Below are 27750 nucleotides of genomic sequence, written 5' to 3'. Positions count from 1 at the left end.
GATCAGCTTCTTTCCAATCTTGACTTATGTCTCTTAAGTGGTGGTACTCTGACCCACTTCAGTTCAGCCTATGGCACCTTTTCAGTTACTGGCCTTACGATCTCTTCCCCCCCCCCCCCCCCCCCCCCCCCCCCAGTCTTGTGGCTTTGCTACAGTGGCCACCACACATTGATCTTTGTGACAGGGATCACTTTTAGGCGATCCTGTCCCTTTCTTATCACTGCCTGACAGTCCAGTTACCAGTTACCACAATGGTCTCTGAAGAGCTGACTGGCAGTAGTATACTTCTGCTGTCTCCTTAGTCCCTCTGTGTCAGACTGAATCAATGTTATTGTAGAAGATGTCTCCAATGCAGTCATCTACACCTCTGGAATCGATAGCCCCCCAGTCTACAGGCCATCTTTACTGCTACCTGGTGCCATTGTGAATCAGTTAAATTGCAACAGCTGTTCAAGGTAATTGAAGGCCCCTGCAACATCTCAAGCGACAGCCTTTGAAGACCACCCTCCTCACTTTTAAGCATCTTTACACTAAGGCTCACTATCTAATTAAATACAGTAACAAGGAATGCTGTGCTACATTTTCCTTGAGAAAAGATGCCTGTTCATTCCAGATTGGGGGGGGGGGGGGGGGGGGGGGGGGGGGGGGGGGGGGCAAGCTCTGTACTCTTCTGGGCTGCCAAAAATTTACCACTGTTCTGGGTCTCTTCCTTCAGAGGTGTATTTGTACCAATGCTTTGGTTCGTGCTGAGTATCTTGCAACCCACTTTGCGATAGCATCAGTGTCATCTTCTTACCAAGCAATCTTTTGAACACATAAACGAGATTCAACATCTGAATGTCACCCTATCTACTCATGATCTTCATCCAAATGGTGATACAGTATATTTGTTCCAATCCTTACTATGGACAAAAACTCAACATCCATCCACAGCTACCGACAACTTAGCATCAGTAATGTGCTCCGCCAACTGCTCGAGAGGATGGTAACCTACCAATTATGCTGGGTTCTTGTCACAGGGCCTGGCAATGGTCAAGTGACCTCTTTTGGACCACTGGTCACCTCTGTGCTCTTTGTCAATGACTTTGCATTTAGTGTAGCTCCTAGTCCTTAACCTTGGTTGAATGCGAGCTCCCATCCAGAAGGATTCTGCTTGGACCTTTTCCCATGGGTTCCAGTTATCTCACATGGAAATGCGAGTCATGCATTCCTGTTGTTAAACCGTGGTCCATCCTAACCGAGAACTCTACTTCGGTGTCCAGTGCTTGGATGTGGTTGCACAGTCCTGATTTTTCAAGCTCTTTTTTGTTAAAAAGCTGACATAGCTGACTCATTTTCATCAACTAAAAGCTAGCTGCATGCAGAAGGCTTAATGTTTTCTGCTTCCTTGCATACACCTCTTGGCGTGCAGATCATGCCGCTCTCCTCCATATTTTCTGGGCCCTGTTCTCGTCCCAAGTGGGCTATGGTTGTGAGGTTTTTTGGCTCAATGGCACCTTCAGCTTTGAAATGGTTTGACACAGTCCATCATCGTAGAACCAACTTTTACTTATTTCTGCAATCACCAGCTGACAATTTCCTTATCAAATTCTGTACTGATTACTCTAAAAATACAGATAGAAAGGAATATGCTTTTACATCTCCCACAGGTCAGAAACAACTGCCAGAAATGTGTAGTGTTTTTACAGCAAAGCTGGTTGGCATTAACAAAGCCCTATTTCATATTAAACAGAACTCCATCAATTACACTTCAGTTTGTAGTGACTCGAGGAGAATCTTCAGGCAATTGATTGGTGTTACTCGTGTCACCCTGTGAGGTCTGTTATTTTGGACCTCTTCTCTGATCTGTCTGCTTAGTTGTCTTTCTCTGGTTCACGTCATGTGGGTATCCCAGAGAATGAACAGACTGACCATTTGGCTAGAGAAACACATAATCATCCAACATTCATGTTGATAATTCCAGGTACAGATTTGCAGGTGCAGATAAGACCACCTCTCAAAGATAGAATGCATCTGGTGGGACTATCAAATCTGCAAGGCACTCCTCCTCCTATTTCTCCTGGAAATAATCCACTGTCCTGTGTCATTTCTGCATTGGTCATTGGTCATACTATATTAACTCATAGTTTTATTGTATGTAATGATCCACATCCACATTGAGGTTGCGGATCCTAAGAGACAGTAAGCAGTTCATATCATGGTCGAATGCCCCCTTTTCCTAGCTCTCCATTGCTAAGCATGGTTTTCAGGATTTCTTGACTCCCCAGTATTGACAGACAACTCACAGGTGGTATAATGGTTCTCTGTTTTCCTCATGAAAGTGGCTTTATTCTCAAATGTAATGTGTCTAATTACTTTTGGGACAGGGTGGGGTGGAGGTGTCTCCTGCCACATAATGTGTCTGAAGTGTTCTCAGCATTGCCTCCTTTGCCAGTTGGCCTGGTCACCCCTCTTTTACTTCGTTATGCCTTTAGATGTGTTTAGCCAATTTTTTGCTAAATTTTATGTTCTGTTTTAAGGGTAGAACACTGATAAATAGTGGGTACTTTCTCACTCTTTAACACTTAGGTTATAATGGATCGGAGGTGGAACAGCTAAGGGGGGGACGGTCCCAGTCTTGTACAGAGCCTCAGGGGACACTTGCCTGGTCCCCACACCTGCTGGTCTAATTATTTCTCTCACCTTGTTTTATTGTTGTCAGTCCAGCTGATGTCTATTACATGTTTAGCCTTCCCTCTATTGTGAATGGTTTGGCTAGAATGCGTTCTTTACTGTTTGACTGCCTTCACCCATTATTGGGTTGGTCAGGGAGCCTCTCACCACAGATGAGCCGAGGAGACCCCTTGTCTTTTATCGCTGGTTTACTGGCCTGACACACACATTTTTACTTCTCCTTAAATTCTCAGTATTTGCAACAGTATTACTTTCAATGGCTCGTTTTTAGCACTCCCATAAACTTCCAGAAACCGGTCAACTTTCTGGCAGACGTCACTGACTCAAGAACAACTGCTTCTTGACTGAAGGTTATAGCCCACGCTGTTCAGTCCTGTAACATCCAACCAACCAACCACACGACTGGAAGTGTAACAAGCCCGAATAACTGGTACTACAGGAAGTATCCTCTGGATCCTCTGGCAGGCACTTCGCAGTTGTTTTTCAGAGTATGAATGTAGATGCAGATCTGTCGTATGTGACGACTGTGATGTTTGCATGACATCACATAACATACTCTGCACTGCAATTGGCTGTTAGATGCAAACTGAGCTGACACACTGTTGACGTACATTCTTGCAAAGCTAGTGCTGTATTTGGCAGTTTTCTTATTTGTGCTACTACGCTATGAAAATATCCAGTTTAACTGATGCACCACATTAAAGTTGTCCATAAAATGTGTCATTTTTTGTATGATTTGTTGTCCAAACTTAGGAAATGTATCGTCGGTGTTTGAAACTGTTGCTGGAATGGGGTTTGACAGAAGTAGAGCGTTTTCATTTGATGTCATATCATAGTTCGTTATGAGGGAGTGAACAATGCTTTTAAGATTATACGTGAACCTCAGCCTGGAGAATGGTAATGAAAAATCCTGTTTCAACATTTAATAAGTGTCAACTGTGAATATTAGTAAATTGCCATCCTCAGATTTATAATATTTTGATATGGGAAAATACCATATTTTATGACATTTCATAAAAGATCACCCATTTTTTATTATTTTGCTAAAACTACCAATTTCATGTTATTTTTCACATTATTGGTTTTGCAAAATTTTGCTGGCCTTAGGTGTAATAAGTGGCCAAAATTCCTGTAAACTTGTATCCACAGCCTATTAAAATCAAAGCAAAAAATATTTTAATTGAAAAAATGCCTGTATTCACTGTGAATGTGGAAGTGAAAAATAGTAAGAACCCGTTGATGTATTGTAACATGAAGTATATGCAAGCTAGAAATTTGCTGTTTCAAGTGTTTTTTTTTTTTTTTTTTTTTTTTAATAATAAAAATTTGGATTTGTAGTATGAGATGAACTAATGGTCCTCATACTAATGCATGTAAAGATTGTAGTCAGTTTTGATAAGTACGAGGGTGGTTTGAAATGTTCTTGGAATGGAATAGAAAAAAAGTACTTTTTTATCTTGCAATGTAGTTTCCTTGTAGATTAATGCAGTCCAACGATGTTCCAGTGCCTTGATCCCACCTCGAAAATGAGTTTCCTCCAGGCCTGCAAAAGTTGTCAACTCTGGCTACCAGTTCTTCTTTTGAAGTGAATCTTCGTCCACCAAGAAAAAAATTTCAGTTTTGGGAAGAGATGGAAGTCTGACGGGGCCATATCAGGTGAATAAGGCGGGTGTGGCAACAACTCATACCGTAGTTTGCGTAATTTTGCCATGGCAGCGGCACATGTGTGCGGGCACCCATTGATCCAACGTCAAGAGTCGCAGCTCCCATCTTACAGATATTTTTTTTCATTTCTGATTCTTCAGTTAAAATGTGATACACCTTTCCAGATGACATCTGGCAAGCATGAGCAATTTCACGCACTTTCAGTTGGCGATCCTACGTGACCATTTTGTGCACTTTTGCAATGATTTCTGTAGCAGTGACACAATTTGGCCGACCACTGCGTGGATCATCATCTAAGCTCTCCTGACCAAATTTAAATTTATTTGTCCACTTGGAAGTAGTTGAATATGAAGGGGCAGAGTCCCCCAGTGTATTTTGGAAATTGGCATGAATGTCCTTTTCTTTCATACCTTTCTTTACAAAGTACTTAATCATTGCTCGAATCTCGGCCCCCTCCCCCCCCCCCCCCCCTCTTCTTTTTTTTCCTCCCCCCTCCCCCATCTTTGCAAATCACTACACGGAAACAACAACAGAGCCACATAGCCACCACAGCTTTCTTTCAAGAGCACTGACATGGCATGTGTTTGCAGGCAACAGTCCAATGAACGTCACGTGAACAGCTCATTGCACTAGCGCTGACCCCTCGTGGTGATTCCGAGAACTTTTCAAACCACCCTCGTATTATTGATTGTTTCCATTACTACTTGTAAAATTAAGATCCATATCTGAGAGATTTGCAAAAGTCATCATATTGATGACTCAGTGCAAAAAAAGAAAGTAAATAAAATAAACAATACAGCAGTGATTCTGTGTGCCATGGATTCAACAGGTCTGTGGTAGCTTTTCAGAGGTAAGCAGCAGCAGCTGTCTAATCACAGGTCACTCAATTCCCATAAACTACCAGCAAAGTTGTGCAAAGCTGGTGCTTGATAGCATACCAAATGTGTTCAGTCAGATTCAGTTCAGGTGAATCTGGTGCTAAAAACATAAATGTGAGTTCATTATCACTCTCCTCAAACCACTGTAACATGTTTCTGGATTTGTGATATGGTTATGGTTATGGTTATCCTATTTAGTGCTATGTGGGAAGCAAGACCTGTACAGGTGCATGTGCCCCCCCTCCCCCCACTCTCTCTCTCTCTCTCTCTCTCTCTCTCTCTCTCTCTCTTTGAAAATTTGCATAAATATTTTCTCTTCTCTTGCAGGTGGTAAGAGAAAACTACCACTTTCTCATCGCCAAATACTAGAAATTGATGCACCTTTGAAGCCCAGGAAAACTTGGAGAGAGCAGTTTAGTGCTGCAGTTTCCCAGGCAAAAGATCCCAAGGTTATTGATACACACAGGATGGCTCTTAATCAAATAGTTAGTCTCTCTGAGGAGGTAAAGGACTTGAGAAATGATAGCCGCCGAAAATCAGAGACTATTGGTATGCTCAAGGAACAGGTAATTTGAGTTATTTTACGTGGTTTAATATTGTACCTCTAGGAGCACCACAAAATCTGACAAATACTTAGGTATCACAGTTTCTGTTTTCCTTCTTTGGTAGATGACTGACTGAAATCTTTGTCCCATAATCCCTCATTGACAAGACACCACGTGTCTGCATTGTAAGGTAGCAAAAAGCCTGCTTTGAGAAATTTGTTCACTTAGGTATAAAGATAAATTTTTGTATGATTATCAAAGTATTGATAGTGATGCTTCCAATCTTTGTAAATTTTTATGAATAATCAGTTACATTCAGAATTGGAATAGAATTGTTGTACTTATTTTATACCATTCATAGTGACCATTTTACATTTTGAATTTATATTGAAAATAATAATCATGGGCCAGTAAAGGAAACACTCCAGGTATAATTGTCTGCTTAATCACAATGTATTAATGGGTGTGTTAAGAAGTGTTGTGCACATGCCAATAAAGTGCAATTGGATGATGTTAAAAAAGGTTTGTGGCAGCAGTTGGGCAATCAGTAAATACCGCAAAGTGCAAAAACAGTTCTAATATTTACTAAACTGGAAGCATACAGAACAACTGCTCGAATTTCGTAAATGCAATTTAAGGTATTGTGGTATGCACATGGGAGGTTTGGAAGAGGGAAACGGGGGTGGAGGGAGTAGGAAGAGGACATGGCTAGGAGTTAAGGTGCTTAAGGTGTTATGGAGAGAGCAGCTCAAAATACAAATCTTAAGAGACAGTGGTGCTAGTATGAAAGATTAAGAAGTGCTCACACTGCACTCACCAGTTGGTTTGGTTTGCCAGAAGTGATGTGAAGTTTTAACAGGGAGAAATGTGGTTTCCACATGACTAACAATAATATCAGTGTGCTTTGCATTAGTGTGACAGACAACTGTCGGAGATTCTTATACTTCATTGAAATCTCATGTAAGCTCAAGTACTACAGCTACAAGGCAGATCCAGAAATTAAGAGTACTGAGCCTCTGATGAACAAAGGGATTTTTTTGACATAGTTAACAGCACTATATTCAAGAACAAGATTTTGGCAATAGCATGCAGTAGTTTGTCTCTGTAGGCTGGAAACTGCTGAAGTGCCATTGAAATGAGTATCTCTAGTCTGAATCGTGCCAGTTGCAAGGTAAGGAGCATAATCTGTTTTGTTCTTGCAAAGGGAAATACACCATTTCTGATTGTTTTAATGTAATCAAAACTGTTTGTGGGATGCTGTGATGCATCGTACCATGTATAAAAGGGGTGTTGTGAGTTCAAAGCTGACTGATGAATATTTGTAGTTAACAAGGGATGGGGCATCCCTCAATCGTGGCTGCTGAGATGATGAAAAAGTTTGAAGAAATAAATCTTGGCAGTGGTTGATTGACTTTGGATAAGATGAATGCAGTGTTTCTAGAACTCTCTATATCCCTTCCGCATGAAATCTTTACTGCAACACTTGGTTTTCGAAACTTGTGTGTCAGGTTGATACTAAAAGAACTCGCAGATCAATACAGTCAAGAGAATTACATTTTCACTGAATTCCTGAGTGCTTTTAACTGGACAGTGAGCAATTCCTTGATTCTGTTGTGACTGGTGATGAAATGTGCCCAGCCACCTAATTACTTATTTACTGAATTATTTAAAATGACAAGATTAAGTCCATTGGGCCCCCTCTTAAATCTAACCGGGCATTCTGCCTGCCAAGCCAGAGACAGTGGTCGTGCGTGCATGTGCGCGTGCATATTGTCTAATTTGGAAGAAGGCCTTTTGGCTGAAAGCTTATTGTTTGACAGTTTTTTTTTGTGGTGCCTATCTGCGACTCAGCATCTCTGCTATATGGTGAGTAGCTGAATATCCTTTTCATAATATTGTCATTATTCTATCCTGGATTTTCCATTGGTATGTTATGTATGTTATAATAATTATGTAGGTAAAGATAGATTGCTACTTATTGTAAAGATGACATGTGAAGTTGCAGGTAGGCACAGTTAAGACACACAAAGATTTTGGCCACAGCCGTCATCAGCAAAATAGAAACACACGCCATTCATATATAGAAGTGAGCGCGCCTCATGCACGCATGACCACCAATTCTGGCAGCTCCGGCTAGAATGTGTTCTGGTCAGAGATGCTGGAGATTGTGGTCGTGTGTGCATGAGATGTTGGGACAGTGTCTTTTAATTGTGCCTGTCTGCAATTTAATGTGTCTTCTTTACAGTAAGTGGTAATATGTTTTTCCTTACATTCCTAGTACTCCTACCTGGAGTTTCCATGGTTTGATATATTATGATAAGCACATTATACAAAATTTAGAAATTAAAATTAAGATATTGCAGATAAAAAAACTCCTACACAGTTTATATTCATTCATAAATATAATGATAAATACACTCATGTGCATAAATTAAGGATAATTGCAGAATGTGGTGCCACACAACGTGGCACTACACAAAACTGGCGCTAATAGCATATGCACGTAGGGAACACACACGACACAGATCTGTAAGTCCACAGTATTGGTGAAAAGTTGAGAAAACCATCCTGAAACACATGTGCTACAAAATGCCACTGTTTCCTGCGCATGTACCCCAACAAAATATGGGATGTGATCACCATGCACACATACACAGGCCACACAGTGGGTTGGCATACTCTGGATCAGGTGGTTGAGCATCTGCTGGGGTATAGCCTCCCATTCTTGCACCAGTGCCTGTCGGAGCTCCTGAAGTGACTGGCAACACGGCGTCCGGTACAGTTGTTTATAGTGAGAAAGTGAACAAAAGTTATAGTTGTGTGGTGAAAAATGGAACATACGTAAATTATAACATTGAAATAGTGAAGCTAAATGAATGTGTATCAAGCCTGCAATTAATTGTAGATGTACTAAGGCGGGACATTGCGCATTTAGAAAATGAAAATGCTGAACTGAAAAAGGTGCGTAATATCCCGATCGCCGAAGCAAGTAAAACACGGAACTGGGAGCACAGGACTAGCATGATCATGGAAGAAAGAAGCGAAAAGGTGATAAATACAACGAATCGAACGATCCGCGGCAATAAACAAGTGCTCTGAAGTGGATATAGGCCTAAAGGAAGAAACAACAAGGCAACATATGTTCACTAGGCCAAAAAGAGTTGGTTGTATGAAACCCAGTGACTGTAGAATTCCTGTGGTAACAAAAAACCGTTTTCATGCACTAGATCCAGATATCAATGTGGAATCCACGGAAAACTGTGACGACAACAACACGCCGAATCTATATAGTGACAAGCACATGAGTAGAAACTTCCGCAATAAACGTGAAGACATACTCAAAGTGCAAATATTCTCTGATAGCCATGGATGTGAGATCGCAAAAATACTACGTTACAGTCATTGTATACAAGCAACTAGTATTGTCAAACCAGGTGCACCCATCCAAGAACTCATTAGAAACATAGAAACTGAAAATGATCGTCATATTATCGTCATAGCTGGAGCCAATAATGTATATAAAAACGAACCTCCACAGTGCAACATGAAACCTTAAGGCAATACTAAATTCAACAGAAGAGAAATGAGTTTTTGTAGTCGGAATTCCACATAGGCATGACCTTTCGGAATGGTCATGTGTGAACGTGGAAATCATAACAGCAAACAGGCAATATTCAAATATTTGCAGGGCCTACCAAAATGCATATTTTATAAGTGTGGACTCCTTGCAAAGAGACTGTTACACGAGACATGGCATGCACCTTAATAACAGAGGCAAGAGGATTCCGTGCCAAAACATCAGCATGATACTGAAAGCATCTGACAACCAAGAAGTAATTGCTGCTCTTCCAGTTCCTTGCTTGACGCAAGCAGAGCCTGAAGAAATGGTTACTTCTATTGCAGCAGTAGAGGTGGAAGCAGCCATTGTACCTACACACATAACAAACGCTGCAGCAGCAGTACCTACCACACTTCATCTACAGGATTCAACAGCAGCAGAAGATGAAGCAACATCCAAATCTCCACTGTCACCAGTTGCCATAACAATGCGTACAGCAGCAGCAGCAGCAGTACCTATCACACTTCATCAGCAAGATTCAACAGCAGAAGAAGAAGAAGCAACCACCTTATCTCCTCAGTCACCAGATGCCACAACAGTGCCTCCACACACCATAACAGCAGTTCCATCAATTCCTGTAGTAGCAGCAGCCTCATCTACAATATCACCACAAGGAGGGAAGAGTAGGCCTACAACAGTAGATGTGCTACCACTCCAAGTGAACAATTTTTTAGTAAAAGGCAACAAGAGGCAGAAATCCAAAAGATAAGCCCTGAAAAAGGTTTGAAAACCAATCACCATAGTGTTCAGTGTGTAAGCAATAAGAGCATGGATCTTAAAATGTGTTACCTTAACGTTCAAGGACTGAAAGATAAAGAACTTATCATAAATGAGTTTGGTATTGATAACCGGTTTGATATTTTTTGTCCGAGTGAACACTGGGCTAATGAGAATGAACTTGCAGTTGCCAAATTTGACAATTTTAGTATAATAAAAAGCTACTGTAGGAAAGAGCACATTAGAGGTGGTGTGGCAATTTATTCCAACAGTCACTCAATTGTACAATAACCAAACTAGACCTAAATTCCTTGTGTGATGAATAGCACTTAGAAGTTACGGGTATAATCATTAATAGTCATAAGGTAATAGTAGTATCCATGTACAGATCACCAAAGGGAAGCATTAACATATTTTTAGAAAAAAATGGACATGCTATTGAGTGAATTAAGTAATATTAAATGGCTACACTATGATATTGCAATAGGAGGTGATTTGAATGCTGATTTTGATGTTACTAAATGTAAGGGTAGTGTTGCAGATCTGGAAAACTTACTAAGACAATACAATTTACATCATGTTAATAACAGGCCCACAAGAAACAAAGCATGTTTAGATAACATCTTTGTAAACTTCAAGACCACTGAAAACACATGCGAAGTTGTAGTGTTCCCATTCTCTGATCATGATTCCGTATCTCTAAATTATGCAAATAAAATTCCCCTCAATAGGAGCAATGCAAACAGACCTGTCCCAACAGTTGTGATTACCAGACCTGTAACTGAGGATAAAGTTAACACATTTCGTAATTCCCTTGCTGACAGAGACTGTTTTGGCCATTGTAGTGTCGATGGACATTACACATCAAGTAATGACCTGCCAGCCAAAATAATATTTGATAGATTTTTTAATGCATTCTTGACCCTATTTAACCATAGTATTCCCATAAAGAAAATCAAAATAATGGACAGCAGCCACAAATCCAGATCTCAAAACAGACAAAATATATGGTACACTAAACAGCTGACAGATCTAAAGAAACAAGTTTTGTTACTGTACAACATATACAATAGTATGAAGTCTGACTATGCCAAATCAGCCTATGTGGAATGCAGGAATGAATACAAAAAAGCCATCCTGCAAGCCAAAAAAACCTACAATGCCAACAGCATACATAATTCCACCAATAAATGCAAAACTGCTTGGAAAGTAATTAACAGTGCTGCCAGAGATACTAAAAAAGACAAAATTAATATCCCACCACAAACACTCAATGAGTTTTTTATTAATTCAGTGAATGAAATAGGAGACGCAATTATCAAACCAGACATTAGTCCATCAGAGTTACTCTCCCGAATTTGGGGTAGACAGCCACTAAATACAAGCATGCTAACCACCTCCGAAGTATCGCCTAGATATGTACAATGGGTCATAAAACAACTGAAATCATCTGATAGCTTAGATATATATGGCATATCATGCAACCTGCTAAAAAAAGTGTGTGATTGCATTCTGTACCCTTTAACCCATTGCATAAACAAGTGCTTACTTGAGGGATATTTTCCTGATGAGTTAAAACTATCTAGGATCGTCCCAGTATACAAAAAGGGAGATAAAGACTCTCCATCTAGTTACAGGCCTATTTCAATAGTACCCGCATTCTCCAAGGTAATAGAATGCATCATGTACCAACAATTATCATCTCACTTTAAGAATCTAGGAATAATTAATGCTACACAATACGGGTTTAGGAAGAATCTGTCGACCATTGATGCAATCAACACGGTAGTCAGTTACATCCTCAAAGTTTTTGAGAACAAAGGCTTTGCTCAGGTCTCATTCTGTGACCTAAGCAAGGCCTTCGACTGTGTTGATCACACGCCACTACTAGAGAAACTAGAATTCTACGGCATCAAAGGAAACAGTCTCAGACTATTAAAAGCTTATCTCAACAACCGTAAACAGGTAGTTTGTGTTGGTAAGGAAATGTCAAACATAGTTAAAGTAGGTGTGCCTCAGGGATCTGTACTGAGGCCCTTCCTGTTTCTGATAATGATCAATGACCTCCCCTCTTTTATTAGATCCACCACTGTATTGTATGCAGATGATACGACTTTTCTTCATAGCAGTAACAATCTTAATGATCTTAAAACCTGTGCTGAAAATACCCTCACTCATGCAGCATATTGGTTCAGAGCAAATGGTTTCCTGCTAAATGAAAATAAAACTCAGCAGATAATCTTCACTCTTAGAGACAAGCCACTATTTGATGACCCTAGTTCTGTTAAATTCCTGGGAGTTTATTTAGACGAAAAGTTATCCTGGGGCCAACATGCAAACTATATTAGTAGTTAGCTATCTAGAGTAATTTATTTATTAAGACAACTCAGAAATTGTGTACCTGAAACATACATCAGATCATCTTATTTTGCATTTTTCCAAAGTATAATATCCTATGGCATTATCGTGTGGGGTAACTGTAGTCATATACATGACATCCTCTTATTGCAGAAGAAAGCCATTAGGATAATTACAACTTCTTCACATAAGGCTCACTGCATACCCTTATTTACTAAACAAAAAATTATGACAGTAATAAACCTCTATATATACAATGTCTTAATCTTTACGAAGAAGAACCTACAAGATGTGAAACGTAGGGAAAATGTACATTGTTACAACACAAGAAGCATCAAACACATATACACGCCTTACTACAGACTATCAAAATCAATAAACAGCTATGAAGTCACAGGGCACAAACTATTTAATAAGCTGCCACATGCTATACAGGATCTTCCTGAACATACATTCAAAGAAAGACTGCATGAATGGTTTATTGCCCACCCATTCTATAACAATGAATTCTTCAACTGTAAAATGCAGTAATCCAACAGATGACCCACTGTACATTTATTGTAATATAAGCTAAAATATTTCAGTAGTCAATACCTTATCACACTGTATTATAAATTGTAACTTCATTTGACGTTGTCAATTGCTGTAATGGCCTAAAGACAATAAAATCTTTATTATTATTATTATTATTATTATTATTATTATTATTATTATTATTAGGGGTTTGAAGACGTGCAGCGATATGTCGACCGAGAGCAGGCGTGCTCAGTGTTGTTTAGATATGGAGAACAGGCAGGCCACTCCATTTGCCTGATATCTTCTGTTTCAAGGTACTCCTCCATGATGGCAGCTCGGTGGGGCTATGCATTATCATCCATCAGGAGGATGGTGGAGCCCACTGCACCCCTGAAAAGGCGGACATACTGATGAAAAATGACAGCCCAATACACCTGACCAGTTACAGTTCCTCTGTCAAAGACATGCAGGGGCGTACGTGCACCAATCATAATCCCACCCAACACTATCAAACCATGACCTCCATACAGGTCCCTTTCAAGGGCATTAGACATTAAGGGGTTGGTATGTGGTTCCTGTTTCACGCCAGATGAGAACTCGGTGGGAATCACTGTTCAGACTATACCTGAACTCGTCTGTGAACATAACCTGGGACCACTGTTCCAATGACCATGTGCTGTGTTCTTGACACCAGGCTTTACGGGCTCTCCTGTGACCAGGGATCAGTGGAATGCACCTTGCAGGTCTCCGGGCGAAGAAAGCATGTCTGTAGACTGTGTGTCTGGAGACAACTGTTCAGTGGGTGTGGTAAGGTCGTGAGCAAGGCTACCTGCAGTACTCTGTAACTATCTGTGGGCACTAGTGGTGAAATATCGGTCTTTTGTGGTGTTGTACACTGTGGACATCCTGTACTGTAGTGCCTGGACATGTTTCATGTCTGCTGGAATCGTTGCCATAATTTTGAGATCGCACTTTGTGGCACACGGAGGGCCCGTGCTACAACCTGCTGTGTTTGACCAGCCTCCAGCCGCCCTAGCATTCTATCCCCACAATGTCATCAATATGTGTTCTTTGAACCATTTTAAACACACAGTCACCATTAGCACGTCTGGAAATGTCTACATACTTACTCGCTGCAGCGTACTCTTGACATGCACCAACACACACACCTCTGCATATGTGGACAGCTGCCAGTGCCACCGTGCGACAACCGGTCAAATGCTCCATGTGGACATACCCTGAGGTGATTTAAACCTGCAAACCACCCACCAGAGAATTGTTTCACCATGTATCAGCATTATACTTAATTTATGAGAACGAGTGTAGAAATTACAGGAAGTTAGGTTTTAATTATGAATGCTAGCAGCTTTGGGCATGAAAAAAGAGGTAGAAAACATAGAGGAGGAATATGATGACTCACCATTAATGAATAGAAAGAAGGACAAAGTAGCATAACTCAGAGAGAAAGGAAAAAAGATGGAAGCAGAGCTTGGTTGAAAATACAGCCAGTGCAGTGGCAACATCTCTCCTCACTATCAGCAAAAAAATTCAAAAGTCTTGTTTCTGCTTAAGCATCATGACCCCTTGCTGTTGGGATGATTGGACATAGGGGGTGGAAACTGTTGGATGGAGGGTGTGGGGACAATATGTTACTGTAGGTTGAGGCCAGGATAATTATGGGAGTGGAGAATGTAAGGATAACTTTCATCTGCGCACTTCAGAATAGTGGAGGGAAGGATCCAGTGGCTCAGGTAGTGAAGCAGCCATTGAAATAAAGTGTGTTATGTTAAGTTGCATGTTGTGTTATAGGGTGGTCTATTTAGCTCTTGGCCACAGTTTGGCTGTGGCTGTTCATCCTGGTGGACAGTTTGTTGGTAGTCAAACCAATATAAAAAGCCTTGCAGTGACTGCAGCAGAGCTGGTAAATCATGTGGCTGCTTTCACAGGTGGCCCGGCCCCTGATGGGGTAGGATAAACTGTTGACAGGACTGGAATAGGAACTGCTGGCTGGATGGATTGGGCAGGTTTTGCACCTGAGTCTTCCACAGGGATTTGATCCTTGTGGCAAAGGGTTGGAATTGGGAGTGGCTTAGGGATGGACTAGGATGTTATGGAGGTTGGGTGGGTAACCAAACACTGCAGTGTAATCTCACTGAGAGTCTTCAGAGATCTGAATGTGGAACTTGGTGAGTGGTATCTTAAGATGATGTGCAGACAGGTACATTGGCACAAAGCAAGGGGAACTGAAGCTGGTGTACTCTGATGGCATCTGTAGTGCCACCCATAGGAATAAGACAAGTCCTGTAGCTAACATGACGTGTGGTGGAGCCTGCTGGCAGCCTTTCTATGAGTTGTGTCTTCTGCAGAATTTTGTGTGGTGTTTTGCGTGCAGTCTGTAGTGTCTGTTGTATGTGGGTCACCCACAAGAAGAGAAAGCTGCCCAGGTAGTGAAGAATGATAGGACATTATTGCTACTCAGGAGGTAAATGATAATGTGAGCAATGGAAACAACTTCCTAGTGAAGCCAATATAAAGATTATCGTGATCCGCTGAAAGATCGTTATTAATATGATACAGTTCTTGCAGGTACACCTGGAGAAATCAACCAAGCAAGGTGGTGCAGTTGCTAGCACACTCAACTCACATTTGGGGGATGACTGTTCGAACCTGCGTCTGGCCATCCTAATTTACATTTTCCATGATTTCCCCAAAATGACTACAGGCAAATGTGAGGGAGGTTTCTTTGAAAGAGCACGGCCAATTTCCTTCCCTAATCCAAGCTTGTGTTTCATTTCTAATGACCTCGTTGTTGACGGGATGTTAAAGTGTAACCTCCTCCGGTAGCACTCAGTCTGTCGTGATTGAGAAACAGTACCATTGGCATGGGCAGTCTAGGCTGGACGGGCAATACCCTAGATTCTAATGCTGTGCACTGCATTCTGAGTAATATAGTCACTGCACATCTGAAGTAAGACGTAGATGTTGAACCCAGAACTCTCACTGGCTGATGAGCTGTGGGGTGGCATGGTAAAAAGGCCACCTGGTGGAGGAGCACTAGGAAATTGATGGTGCCCCCAATACTGCAGTGGCTGTCGCAGGCAAGATAAACTGTGTCGAGTTGCAGGTGTTTTAACAGAGTGCAATTGCAGCACTGTGTTGTGTGGTTTGTGGCTATATGGTAAGGCACCAGTCAGAAGCTACATAGTCGGCATAGGTCTCATCAGTACTGCACAAAAAGAGTTGTTCTTTGTTACTTCGACACACTTCCACCTTATTAGTAGGATATAGATTAAGGATTATTCTAGATAATGTCCAAAGACAACCCGGGGCCCCGGGATTTTTGGACGATATTCCTGCGGATGCTCCAATGTGTTGAAGTGCCCGAACTGTCTGATCAGGACAGTTCCCTTCCACACAACAGCCTCCTAGTAGCGTGGGATTACAGGAGTATGCCACAACTCCCAGCCAGTGGTTCAGAAACTAACAAATAGTCTTCTGGTCCAGCTGGATGATAAAAAAACCCAGTGTTGGAGGAGAAGACCTAGACTGTAAGAGGGAGAAGAATTGTCTTTCAACAAATGTGTTTTGGAAATGATAAACCAGAAGTCAGATTAACAAATTCCATCACAGGATTGATACTAAACTTAGCATGGGGGAATGGAGAATCTCGTGCACTGTGAGTTTGGTACTGAATTTCTTCCTATTCCTGTTCTTGGTCTTGATATATTAACCACATTAAAGAGTTGTCAAAAACTTCAGTAATTTCTAAATGACACAAACATTATAAGCAAGGTCCCCAAACTAAAATATTTCAGATATTGCCTATATAACAACTCCATATGTCTACTGCTGTTTTGCAGCAAGTGGTATATGTCTTAATCTACAGAAATTTGAATAAAAATAATCTACAGTTGTAAGAAATAGATTTTAATGGTCATGCAGTAAATGAATTTGTATTTATAGTGGAGTTAGTGTAAGGTAATTGTGTATACTTTCATTCTGTGCGATATGAATTTATCTTCTGGGGTGAAGCAGCTAAATAAAACAAATTTATTGTGGTAAACTGAGAAATAAGAATATTGTATTCTGCAGAGAACCCTTTATCTCTTAAAGGCTTTCTCTAAATCTAAGTATTCTTGTGAGCACCTCCCAGTACACTGACTGTCCTTATTTTGTGAGTAATAAGAAAACAGGTGTAAGTAAATCTGATTTTTAGTGACGACAAGACAAGAGACTCAAAAAGGCACAAAGAAAAAAAGTATCTTGTTATGTACTCTAGCAAATTAAGAGATTATTTATAGTTCAGAAATGAATACTGCTGTTAGTAAAATAAGTATTGATGTTCATTGTAATTTGCTCTCTAGTCTCATAGGATGTAGGTAACTAGTTCACTTTTGCAATTAAGAGTTTACTCGTGTAAATTTTAAGCAAACAGTAGTTCATAAACAGCAGCAAATTAGTATAACTGGGAACATAGCAGCTTTTTTCAGAGTTGTTGCTTTCTTGCTAGTTGTATTGTTTTCATTTACTGGCCTTCCAAGTACAAGATGGGCGTATCAGTTTACTAATACTCCTTGCAGCTTACAGATTTCCTGCAAGCTACACCTTTTCATTAATGTGTACCTTGATACCTTTCTGAAGGTTTTCTTTTGTGAAGGGGGTTTGTTGAATATAATATAGATGTAGATAAATAAAAAGCAAATGTAAATATTTTGTACCGTGTATTATCAAAAAAACTGATCTGCTAATGTAGATAACAGTCCTTCTTTTTGCTGCCTTTTATCCTATATTTTCTTGGGTTAATTATTGGATCTGGCACTGTTAGCGGTAGAGGATGGCTGGATACCCTTCCTGGCATTACCCATTGTGCCCCGGCACACCACAGGATGAAATTTGTGTACTCCAGCTGTCTGGATTCAGTTTTATCCTGTGTGAAAGTGTGTGAATGTTTTCCAAATGTTAGCTTATCATGTAATGGAAGCAGGATCTGGAAAAATGCCTAAAAACCACTTCCAGGTTGTTCAGCCCACCAGACCTCATTGTTAATCTGTGGAGTGAAAAATTAACATTCTTTATGGTACTGAAAATATGTGAAAAATTTCAAAGTTGATTTTTTTTTTTCAAGAATTTTTGAGAGTTGCATCTGACTGCTTTGTGGGATTGTTATTAGAGTTCTGAATTTCACTTAACCGTAAATGTAAAAATAGCTCAATAAATACAAATCTTCAAACTTTGGGAGGAAAGGAGTGGGGGCACTTATTATAGTTAAAAGAAACCACTGCCAGTCATGACCTAGTAGCATGTAATGCTTGTTACACTGATATCGGTCATTACAGTTGCACTATAGAAATAGTAATTTCAGTTTCAAATTCCTACCGACCAGGTCATAACTGCAGTGCTTCTAGCAGCTGGGATTAAACATGGAAATAAGTGCATATGGGAATGTTCAATAGGCAGATTTCAACAAACTATTTAAACAACAGTATGTGACAGTAAAATTTGTTTGAAAGCAATAATACACAACAGTCAACATTTCACCCAGCACGCAGGCCGCAGTGGTCTAGCGTTTCCAGGTGCTCAATCCGGAACCGCGCGACTGCTACGGTCGCAGGTTCGAATCCTGCCTCGGGCATGGATGTGTGCGATGTCCTTAGGTTAGTTAGGTTTAAGTAGTTCTAAGTTCTAGGGGACTGATGACCACAGATGTTAAGTCCCATAGTGCTCAGAGCCATTTGAACCATTTTTTTTTCACCCAGCCCATTGAAAACAATAGTTCCAGAGAGTCAAAATAATAACTAAAAATACTCTTAAAATGTGGAAAAGTAGGAAGCTAGGACGTTTATTATGACAGTTGACTGTTAGGTAAGATGTATTTACTGAAACATTAACACACTTGTTTTTTATTGCTTCTAGTTCACAGTATGTGTGATGTTGCCAGTTTTAAATGAACTGTTTAATTTTTCTAGGTTTAAAAAATCTAAAAATTGTTGCAAATTATTTATAATGATCTTCTAGATGGTTTTTTCAAAGACATAATCAGTTGTCTTTTATGGTTTGTATGGCCATTTATGCCGGCTTATGAGAGCCAGGACAGTCTCTGGGGTAAGTCTCGTCATGCCTCCTGATTTGACTACAGAAAGTACTCGAAATCTTATTTAATCTTTGAATGCCAGTGATTGGTATCGATTCCTTTCTCATCACTATTAACTTTCGACATAAGATAGCACTGCGTTTAATGGGTCTAAAATGTCAAAGTATGAGATGATACCAACATCGGTTACATACAACAATCACTCAGTGATTGGCGACTCCATGGTGTGCTGTGTGCACAACGACCATATACGTGAAATTAGAAGGGAGGTCAGCATTGGCTGTAATATTGATGGTTTATTGATAGCAAAATCAATTTTCAATCACATAGTGATCATCTTCAGTGCTGTGGTGTACAAATTAAACTCATAGGCATTGGTGTCAAGTTATTATCAGTAACCATAGCTAAGAAACGATCACAATAACTCCATTAGTGAGTTATTGTGATCGTTTCTTAGCTTTGGTTACTGATAATAACTCGATACCATTGTTTATGAGTTTAATTTGTACACCACAGCACTGAAGATGATCACTATGTGGTTGAAAATCTATTTTGCTATCAATAAACCATCAATATTATGGCCAATGCTGACCTTCCTTCTAATCACCTGGTGTATCGCTTCTGCTCTCATAAACATAATTGCACTAAACAGTGTTGTCTGTTATTTTGTGTTAGCAGTGATGACAAATAAATTAATAGTACTGGATATCATGTAGATTCTATTGATTCAATTAATCCCATCATCAGCTTGCTGTGAGTCTTCGTAGTGTGCACATATGGTATGTGCATAGCAAAAAACTCGCACCTTAGAAAAGGATATAAGATGGAATACCTATAGTACAAGCTGTGTATAAAAAGTAATGAGTCCAAAGTCAAGAAACTGTGTTAAATGTGTTGCTACAGACAATTAAACTGAGACCCTCGGGCACTAACACACTTTTGCTAATGAATTTTTCATGCTTGGAAGTCACAGTGGAAGTCCCATTCTGGAAAAACTTTCAAGCAGTGAATCAAAGTTGCTTTAACCTCTGCTACAGTCTCTTAGCATTGTCCTTTGAGGGATGTCTACACCTGAGAGATCAGGAAGAAATCCACTGGAGCCATATTGGGGCTGTAAGGGGATTTGGGAAGCATTCAGTGCCATTCCAGGTCAGGTAATCATTGATCACAAAGCAAGTGTGGCTTGGTGCATTAGCATGAAACAGCTTTCACTTGGTAGGTCACACAAACAGGATTGTTATTTCTGTTTCTAGCATCCTGTGGAAACCTAATATACTGTATTGTGTACAGTGTGTCCTTTCATTTTTTCCCTTTCCACCACTCTTGTGCCCTGCTGTAATTGCATGATGTATATTACCTTAAAAATGTGAGACAATTTTGTTCCTAACAGATACATTATTGTGATACAGTTAGCCAACCGAGGAAAGGAAATTGAACGACTCTCACAGATGTTGGATGGTGGTCGGTCACTGAAAGCTTTAAGAAATGATGGTGCTTCTCGTGAAGCTGAACTGCGGATTTCAAAATTATCCGTTGAGCTCCAGGATCTGGAGACAGCTAATAAAGAACTGGAGGAACGACTTAAAGGTATGTTGTTAGGTATATGTTATCATGGTTCCATTTCTTGAAAATGCACAATAATAATGTGTTGCCACATTTCCAAATTTGACTCCCCCCTCCATCCTTCCATAACACTTTGTGCTGCCTTCTGTAGTGAAAGACTGAAGACAATATTACAGCCTAAATGGTAAGATCACATGACAATGAAATCTTTTATATTTCATGGCTATGATAATCTTGTAGCAACAGAGGTGATGGTGAACTGCCAAAGAAGGTTGCTACTGGACAGATACAATAAAACTGATTGCAACCTAGAAATTCAGTGGGAGCATCTTCTGCTGTTACACCATTATGTGAGATGACTCTATCATCTGCAAGAAATAATGATTATAATAATATACTAATAATGAATGAATTTCATCATAGTCAAACAGAAAGTTGGTAACCGAAAGCTCACATTCAGTCGTGTCGACAGCAGCTGTTGGAATCTGGATGTCTCCTTATGATTTTGTGTCTGAATTTCATCCTGGTCGTTTGCAGCACAATTGAATAAAAATAAAAATAAATAAAAAAAACTAACTCAAAATGTTATCTTTCCCTAGCAGGTTTTGAGGTGTCTGTTACAGTAGACTTGGCACTAAAAGACAAGCACTGTACCAATATCAAGTCTCATGTTACAGCTGTAAAGTACTCTCTCATCACTCAAATGATGATTAAGGCAGACAACCCATAGCATAAAAGATAACACAGTTGTAACTTCTGGATGAAAAAACCTTCCAGATGTTGAGAAATTCAGTTCACAAACTCAGTGCCATATCATATGTGTGAATTATTTGGCACATTTAATTGAATGGTCATGCAAATATCAAGTAAATTTAGTAGGCTGATTCAGCAACATGCCAAGAAATCAGAAAAAGATAATGGAGCTGCTAAACATGTCCCATGGTGCTGCCAAGTCTCTATCTACTAAAGTAGCAGGAAAAATAGGTTTCCATAGCTGATTTGTTTCTTGAGTGAATCTGAAAGTCTTATGCTTCCAAGCACTGCTCACACGGCCCAGACTTCAGATTTTTGATGCAATTATGTGTTGAGTTGAAAGAGCACAAAAATTCCAGAGTTCTCATTCTGACTTTTTGTAACTAGCATAAAGGGCTACAATATAATTAGGAAATTTATTAGGCGCACTTGTCACTGTTTACATGATAATTGAAGAAGTAGATGAACTGACACTTGGTTCTATACAGCATCGTTCACACAGTTCATTCCAAATTTAGTTCCTGATAGTTTCTCGCTGTCAATTCCTTTTGGACTGTGAGGATGTCAGTATGGAATTATCAAGGTGTAGTTGCTGTATGAACATAAACAAAAGTAAAAAAAAAGGTTAATGTAATGTAGTCAAATTAAATCAGGTAATGATGAGGGAATTAGATTAGAAAATGAGAGACCAAAAGTAACAGATAAGTTTTGCTATTTGAGCAGCAAAATAACTGATGATGGCGAAAGTAGAGAGGATACAATGTGAAGATTTGCTATAGCAATAAAAGCTTTTCTGAAAAAGAGAAATTTGATAACATCTAACAGAAATTTAAATTCACAAATTTATGTGGTCTTGACGAGGCTACCATGCAGTAATAGATTAGATGATAATTAACCAAAAGTTAGCTCAAAGAATAATAGAAGCTCAAGTATATAGGGCTAGAAATACAAATACAGACCACTTGATTGTAAAACCAAAATTCTGGCTATGGTCAAGATGGAAAAAGGAAACACTCTATATAAATAAAAATGTAAGTGTTCATTTGTTCAAAATCATAATTTGCTGGAACTACTTCTCCGATTTCTTTGAAATTTTGACACAACATTGCATTTGAATAAGTGGGTTTTCTTATGCACCCACTGGAGTGCCATATGGTGTACAAATATGTAAAGGGCATACATTGTTAACAAAAACTTCCTGTTCATTTGTTTAAAATCTTAAATCTCCGGATGTTCTTCACTGATAGCTTTGAAAACATGACACAACTTAGAATTTGAATACACATGTGGTTTTCTATACCTACTAGAGTGCCGTACACAGTGTATAAAACTATATTTAATAATTGTCAGGGAAATCTTAAATGTAAATGTTTATTTGTTCAATATCTTAAATTTCTGAACATTCTTCACCGATTGCTTCAGAATTTTGGCACAACATTGTTTGAGAACACATTTGTTTTTATATGCTATCTTTTAAATATGTATAATACATAAATAAATATTTAATATATAAAGAGGAACTATTATTACCAAAAGTCTTGGAAAGTTCGTGACAAATTTACTTCAAATTCTTAACAGTACTCTAATGAACATATATAAAAAATAGTGAAATGTTGTTAGCAAACAGGAAACTTGTATTTATGGCTTATTGCATTATGATTAGAATACCACTACAGATTCTGAATTTGCTGTAACAATCTACAAGGCTGAAAGTCAGGGAGAGGGGGTGAAGAGGATGTGGTTAGAGGGGTGGGAAGAAATGGACATAAAGTGTCAGATAGGAGAAGGACAGAGAGAGGAGGGGCAAGTTGGTGATGGACAGAACTTGGGGAGGGGAGGGGGGAGGAGGGAGGGATTGGGACATACATCCAATTTCCATACACATTAGAAACATGTGCTTTCTCTTTTCTTTCTTTTCCATTTAACCAGACTGAGCCATAGCAACACTTATTAGAAACAGCTAGTAAGCAATAAAAATAAAAATTAAAACAATTTAAACAAAAATTTTAAAAGTTACATGTGTAATAAGAAGAGATCTTCTGTAATTTATATCACAGCTGGTAAGTGAAATACCTACTACTAGTAAATACACAAACTGAGAATAGTTTGATATTAAAAATGCTGTAAAAGCAGATAGCAAGTGTAGTGCTAGGTGAAAAACATAGAACAAATCAGAAAAGAGATTTAAAAATTTGTAACAAAGACATACAAAAAACCAGACGCAATAACCAGAAAGCATGTAATGAATGCTTACAGATGAAACCATTAGAAGTTTAAGAGCAATCACATTGGAAAAGAAATCAAGCAAAAGTGATGATAAGCTCAGCACAAAGGATATTGTGGGACATGTTTATAAGCAGAGTTGAGCACGATAGTCATGTGAGACAAGAAATAGCACACAAGCTAATGAAATACTTAACCAAAAAGTGAGAGATACCATAAACCTAAATTTAAGAGAGACGTCCGTTTGGATTGCACATTATATAGGACTGTGGTACAATGCACAAATCAAAGTAGCAGATGATAAAAGAACTGTAAGGAATAGCTTTTATACATCTGTTGGAATTGAACACCGTTCTAAAATGTGAAAATCACCAGGATTCAGTGAAATAAATTCTGAACTGATTAAACGTGGAGGAATTTTCTTATAATTAAGAATGCTACAGCTTTTTAACATGGGCTGGGTAAAATATAGGTTACTGGAGGAATGGGAAATAGCAACTGTCACTTCACTGCGGGGGAATAAGTATTCTGAACAGTGCTCGTAAAATCTATGGCAAAATTATGCTTGTAAATGAAAGCCTTCGAAATAGCTTGGATGTAATTGTAACAGTGTTCCTGAAAGGGAAGATCATGCACAAACAGGGTTTTTACACTGAAACAGATAATACAAGAATTTAATCAGGGTAAAGAGACAACACCTGGAATACAAACAAATGAAGGAGTAAAACAAGATTGTAACTTTCCACCTTTCACCAACATTATTCAATTTCTATATAGATGATGTGATCAGACAGTGTAAAAGAGGTAGAACACCATCAGGCACAAATATTGGAAGAAATAAACATACTATGTTGTTTGTGAATGACCAAATTACCATACAAGACAGTGAAGATGAATTACAAGAGGCATTACATAAACTAAATTAAATAAGCAGAAGCTACAATCTGATAGTATCTATAAACAAAACTAAAATGATGGTCTATTTAGGTATTTAGCCAGTACGAGCAAAAATAGCCCTTCATAATAAACCAATAGAACAGGTAAGTGAGGTATCATATGAACAAGATGTTTATATACAGAAAAAAAACTAATACTTAAAAGCAATTATGTGCCACAATAACAGCACTTAAGGGTAAAACAAGGAAAGAGAGACAACTGAAATTTTATAAAGGCATCACAGTCTCCACATTTTGTAGAACACGTAGGTGAGGTTATCTATCAATAGCTGCAGATGGGCACTGAGTTTTTTCCATGATTAAGGATTAAAATGGCACTATCTCTGTACTGTGTAGGAAAAACACCAAGCCAAATACAGTTGTAGACTCTGAGTAGATAGTCACATTCAGATGTTGAATCATCTGATTCTAAACTGAATCAGGGCCTTGGGCCATTGTGTGCCTTAAGAAATTCCTAGTCAGGGAAAAGTTCATTATATGATTCAGGCTTACAGGGGTTAAAAAAGGATGGGGACATGCCTGCAACTTCTCACTAATTTATTCACAAGGTAGTCAGGTAAGAATAATACACTAACACTAATCGAAAGTGTACTGTGAAGTGGTCAGCAAGAAACAATGCATCAGTGAAGTGCCACCATTAAGGAGGAGATGTGGAGCAACTGTTGATCTTTGGTGGCGCAGTAGATTATGGAGTGGCCCGCACTTGGAAGAAGCACATCCCTCCAGATGTTCTTTTGATGTCAGCATGTTTGTAACAGAATGATTAGTAACCTCAAAGATATGAAGAATATTCACTAGTGAGATGCGTATTTTGGAGAGCAACACTGACCACACTGGACGAGAATATTTGTTGTTGCATTTCTGGTTGTTGTGACAGTAATACTCATAGCATTTCCATTGTATTGTCACAGCGAAGATGTCCTGGTAAGGTGTAGAAGTGCCAGGAGTACATATCAAGCAGCAGGATCACCCTCTCTCACTGGAATGACATTGACACACACGGGTTCGGATTTCGGTGACATGGGGAAATCTGGCACCTCCAGGATAACTGGAGTAGCCTCCTCCTGCAATTTATTCTCTCTCTCTCTCTCTCTCTCTCTCTCTCTCTCTCTCTCTCTCTCTCTTTGACTACTTTAGAGAGTTGGGACTCCAGTGAGAACTCGAAGCTGCCTGGGTGGGGGTTAGCCATTGAAGAGAAGCATGAAGCCCTGTTACCTGCAGTCAGTTATTCCTTCAGCCACTGGCTGGTGTCAGGTTACTTCTGTGCAGGTTTTTGGTAATAGATGACAGAGGGGTGCAGCTTTTCTAGCTGGGTGTGACGAATAGAGGTCCCCAAAGATGGTGAAGCAAGATTACAGGAAGTCTAGCTAATGGGATAATTTACTTGCGTGACTACCAGAGGTCGGCAGTGAGTGAATGTTAGAGTTGGTGAATTTTTGACACCATTTGGACGGGATATAAATGATCGTACGTTTTATGAACCTCAAAATATGAGAGGAATTGAGGACCTTCAGCTCCTGGATTTTACATCGATTCATTAGAGCTCCACACTTTGGGGATCAGGGAAGCTGGTTGTCTTCACAGTTTAGGCAGAAATGTGGTTGATCACATGGTGAGTTTGGATGGATCAGCTGACCACAATCCCTATAAACTGCCTTGTTCATACAATGGGGATCATTTAAGGCAGTGCAGCAGTAGTGGGAAATACGGCATTCACCACCATGGCAGACCATGATTTTTAGTTTCTCAGGAAGTGAATCACCTCTTGAAACTATGAATGCTCCAATGCCATCCTAGTCAGTGGGCCTTGATGTACATGATGTATGAAGTGGGTGCCTTGCTTCCCCAGGTTTCATATAATTCCTTATCTGTCCACAGCATTACATTCTGGTGATAAATTAAACCCTGTGCCATGCTCAGGATCTTATGGGGTGTTATGGTAATGGGTGCATCACAAAATTTTGTAAATAAATGTAACACTTTGTAGTGGGTAGAATTAATTTTTGAATTAAGACAGAACCATTTCATAATTTACTGAGGGAAGGGATTTCTCCAAATGTATCTTCAGTATTTCAATATTCTCCACAAAGAACATCACCTTAGAGATAGAAAGGTTACTTCATCAGTCTGGGTGCTGATTGGGAGCTGAGGGGAGTAAGTTTCTACAGTTCACTGGATATTGCTTTTCTCCCATGAGATGGCCAAGGAGGAAAAGTTCCTGGGGCCATATATCATTATTGAAGCTTTTAGAGCAGTCTGAAGAGATTACCAGAGCCTAACTGCTACTGGCTGATAACTGTGGTCTTTTGACTGTGTCAGAAATCAACATGATACCACCTGTTGTGAATGAGGACTCGCTCCAACTATCCTATCAGTGACCTCGTGGTTTGATGGCCAATCCGTTTTGGCGTGGTACCCCCAAATAGACAGTCACTACTCCTCGGCACGCATTTTGAGGTAACAGCTTGAGGTCTTTGCACATTCTAATTGTCAGGTGACACATACTCCTACAGTCCATGGAAGATGCATCGGCAGAAATGGGCGTTTTTCTTGGCCACCGAGGTCCCCAGAATGAAGCTCTTTAGATTTTTTTCCTGTGAATATTATTTGAAAGATGAACCTGAAAAAGAGAGTGTAAATGAAAGAGGCAAAAGGATCGTTTATATTATGAACAGTATTGGCTCTATAAAAGAATATCAAGATGACCTCAGAAGAGCTACATGTGGTGTTCTCATGAGAATTAGAAAGTGCACTGAGGTCAAAGGAGAAATTTTTGAAAGTCAAATTTTTGAACATAATCATTTGCCTTTTCTTAACATCCTCTGAGTATTTGTTTGGGTTACTTTTAACAGCTTTATTTCTGTAACCAATAAAAATTGAACATGTGTTATGTGGAATGTTTTATTAAAATTAGTGTATACTACCATCTCCTAAAATATTTACTATGTGGCCTGAAACACCCTGCATATTCCTTTTGACCTTTCTTTCTTTGCTTAGTAATAACTTACCTTCTGAACTCTTGAGAGTCACACAGCACCTTCTCTTTTATCCAAAGGTTGCTTCAGTTTTTCTGTAAGTGGCACCTGTTTTTTTCCCATAGTAATGCATGCTTCTATAGCTTCGCATTTCTCCTCAGGCCATTCCTGCTTAGCATTTCTCCTACAGCCATTCGTGCTTTGCACTTCTATAGTTT

General features: G+C 39.4%; 1 protein-coding gene across 1 annotated transcript in view; it reads left to right on the top strand.

Annotated features, from left to right (window-relative positions):
* LOC124622260 (centrosomal protein of 135 kDa) overlaps positions 1-27750 on the top strand; it is a 362362-nt gene that overhangs the window by 41102 nt on the left and 293510 nt on the right. The window contains exons 4-5 of the mRNA XM_047147922.1: positions 5544-5782; positions 20472-20649. Of these exons, the coding sequence (XP_047003878.1) occupies positions 5544-5782; positions 20472-20649 (417 nt within the window). The remainder of the gene's footprint in view (positions 1-5543; positions 5783-20471; positions 20650-27750) is intronic.

Source organism: Schistocerca americana, chromosome 7 (genome assembly GCF_021461395.2).
Source record: "Schistocerca americana isolate TAMUIC-IGC-003095 chromosome 7, iqSchAmer2.1, whole genome shotgun sequence".
NCBI classification, from domain to species: Eukaryota; Metazoa; Arthropoda; class Insecta; order Orthoptera; family Acrididae; genus Schistocerca; species Schistocerca americana.
This window is presented reverse-complemented; position numbering and strand designations above follow the sequence as displayed.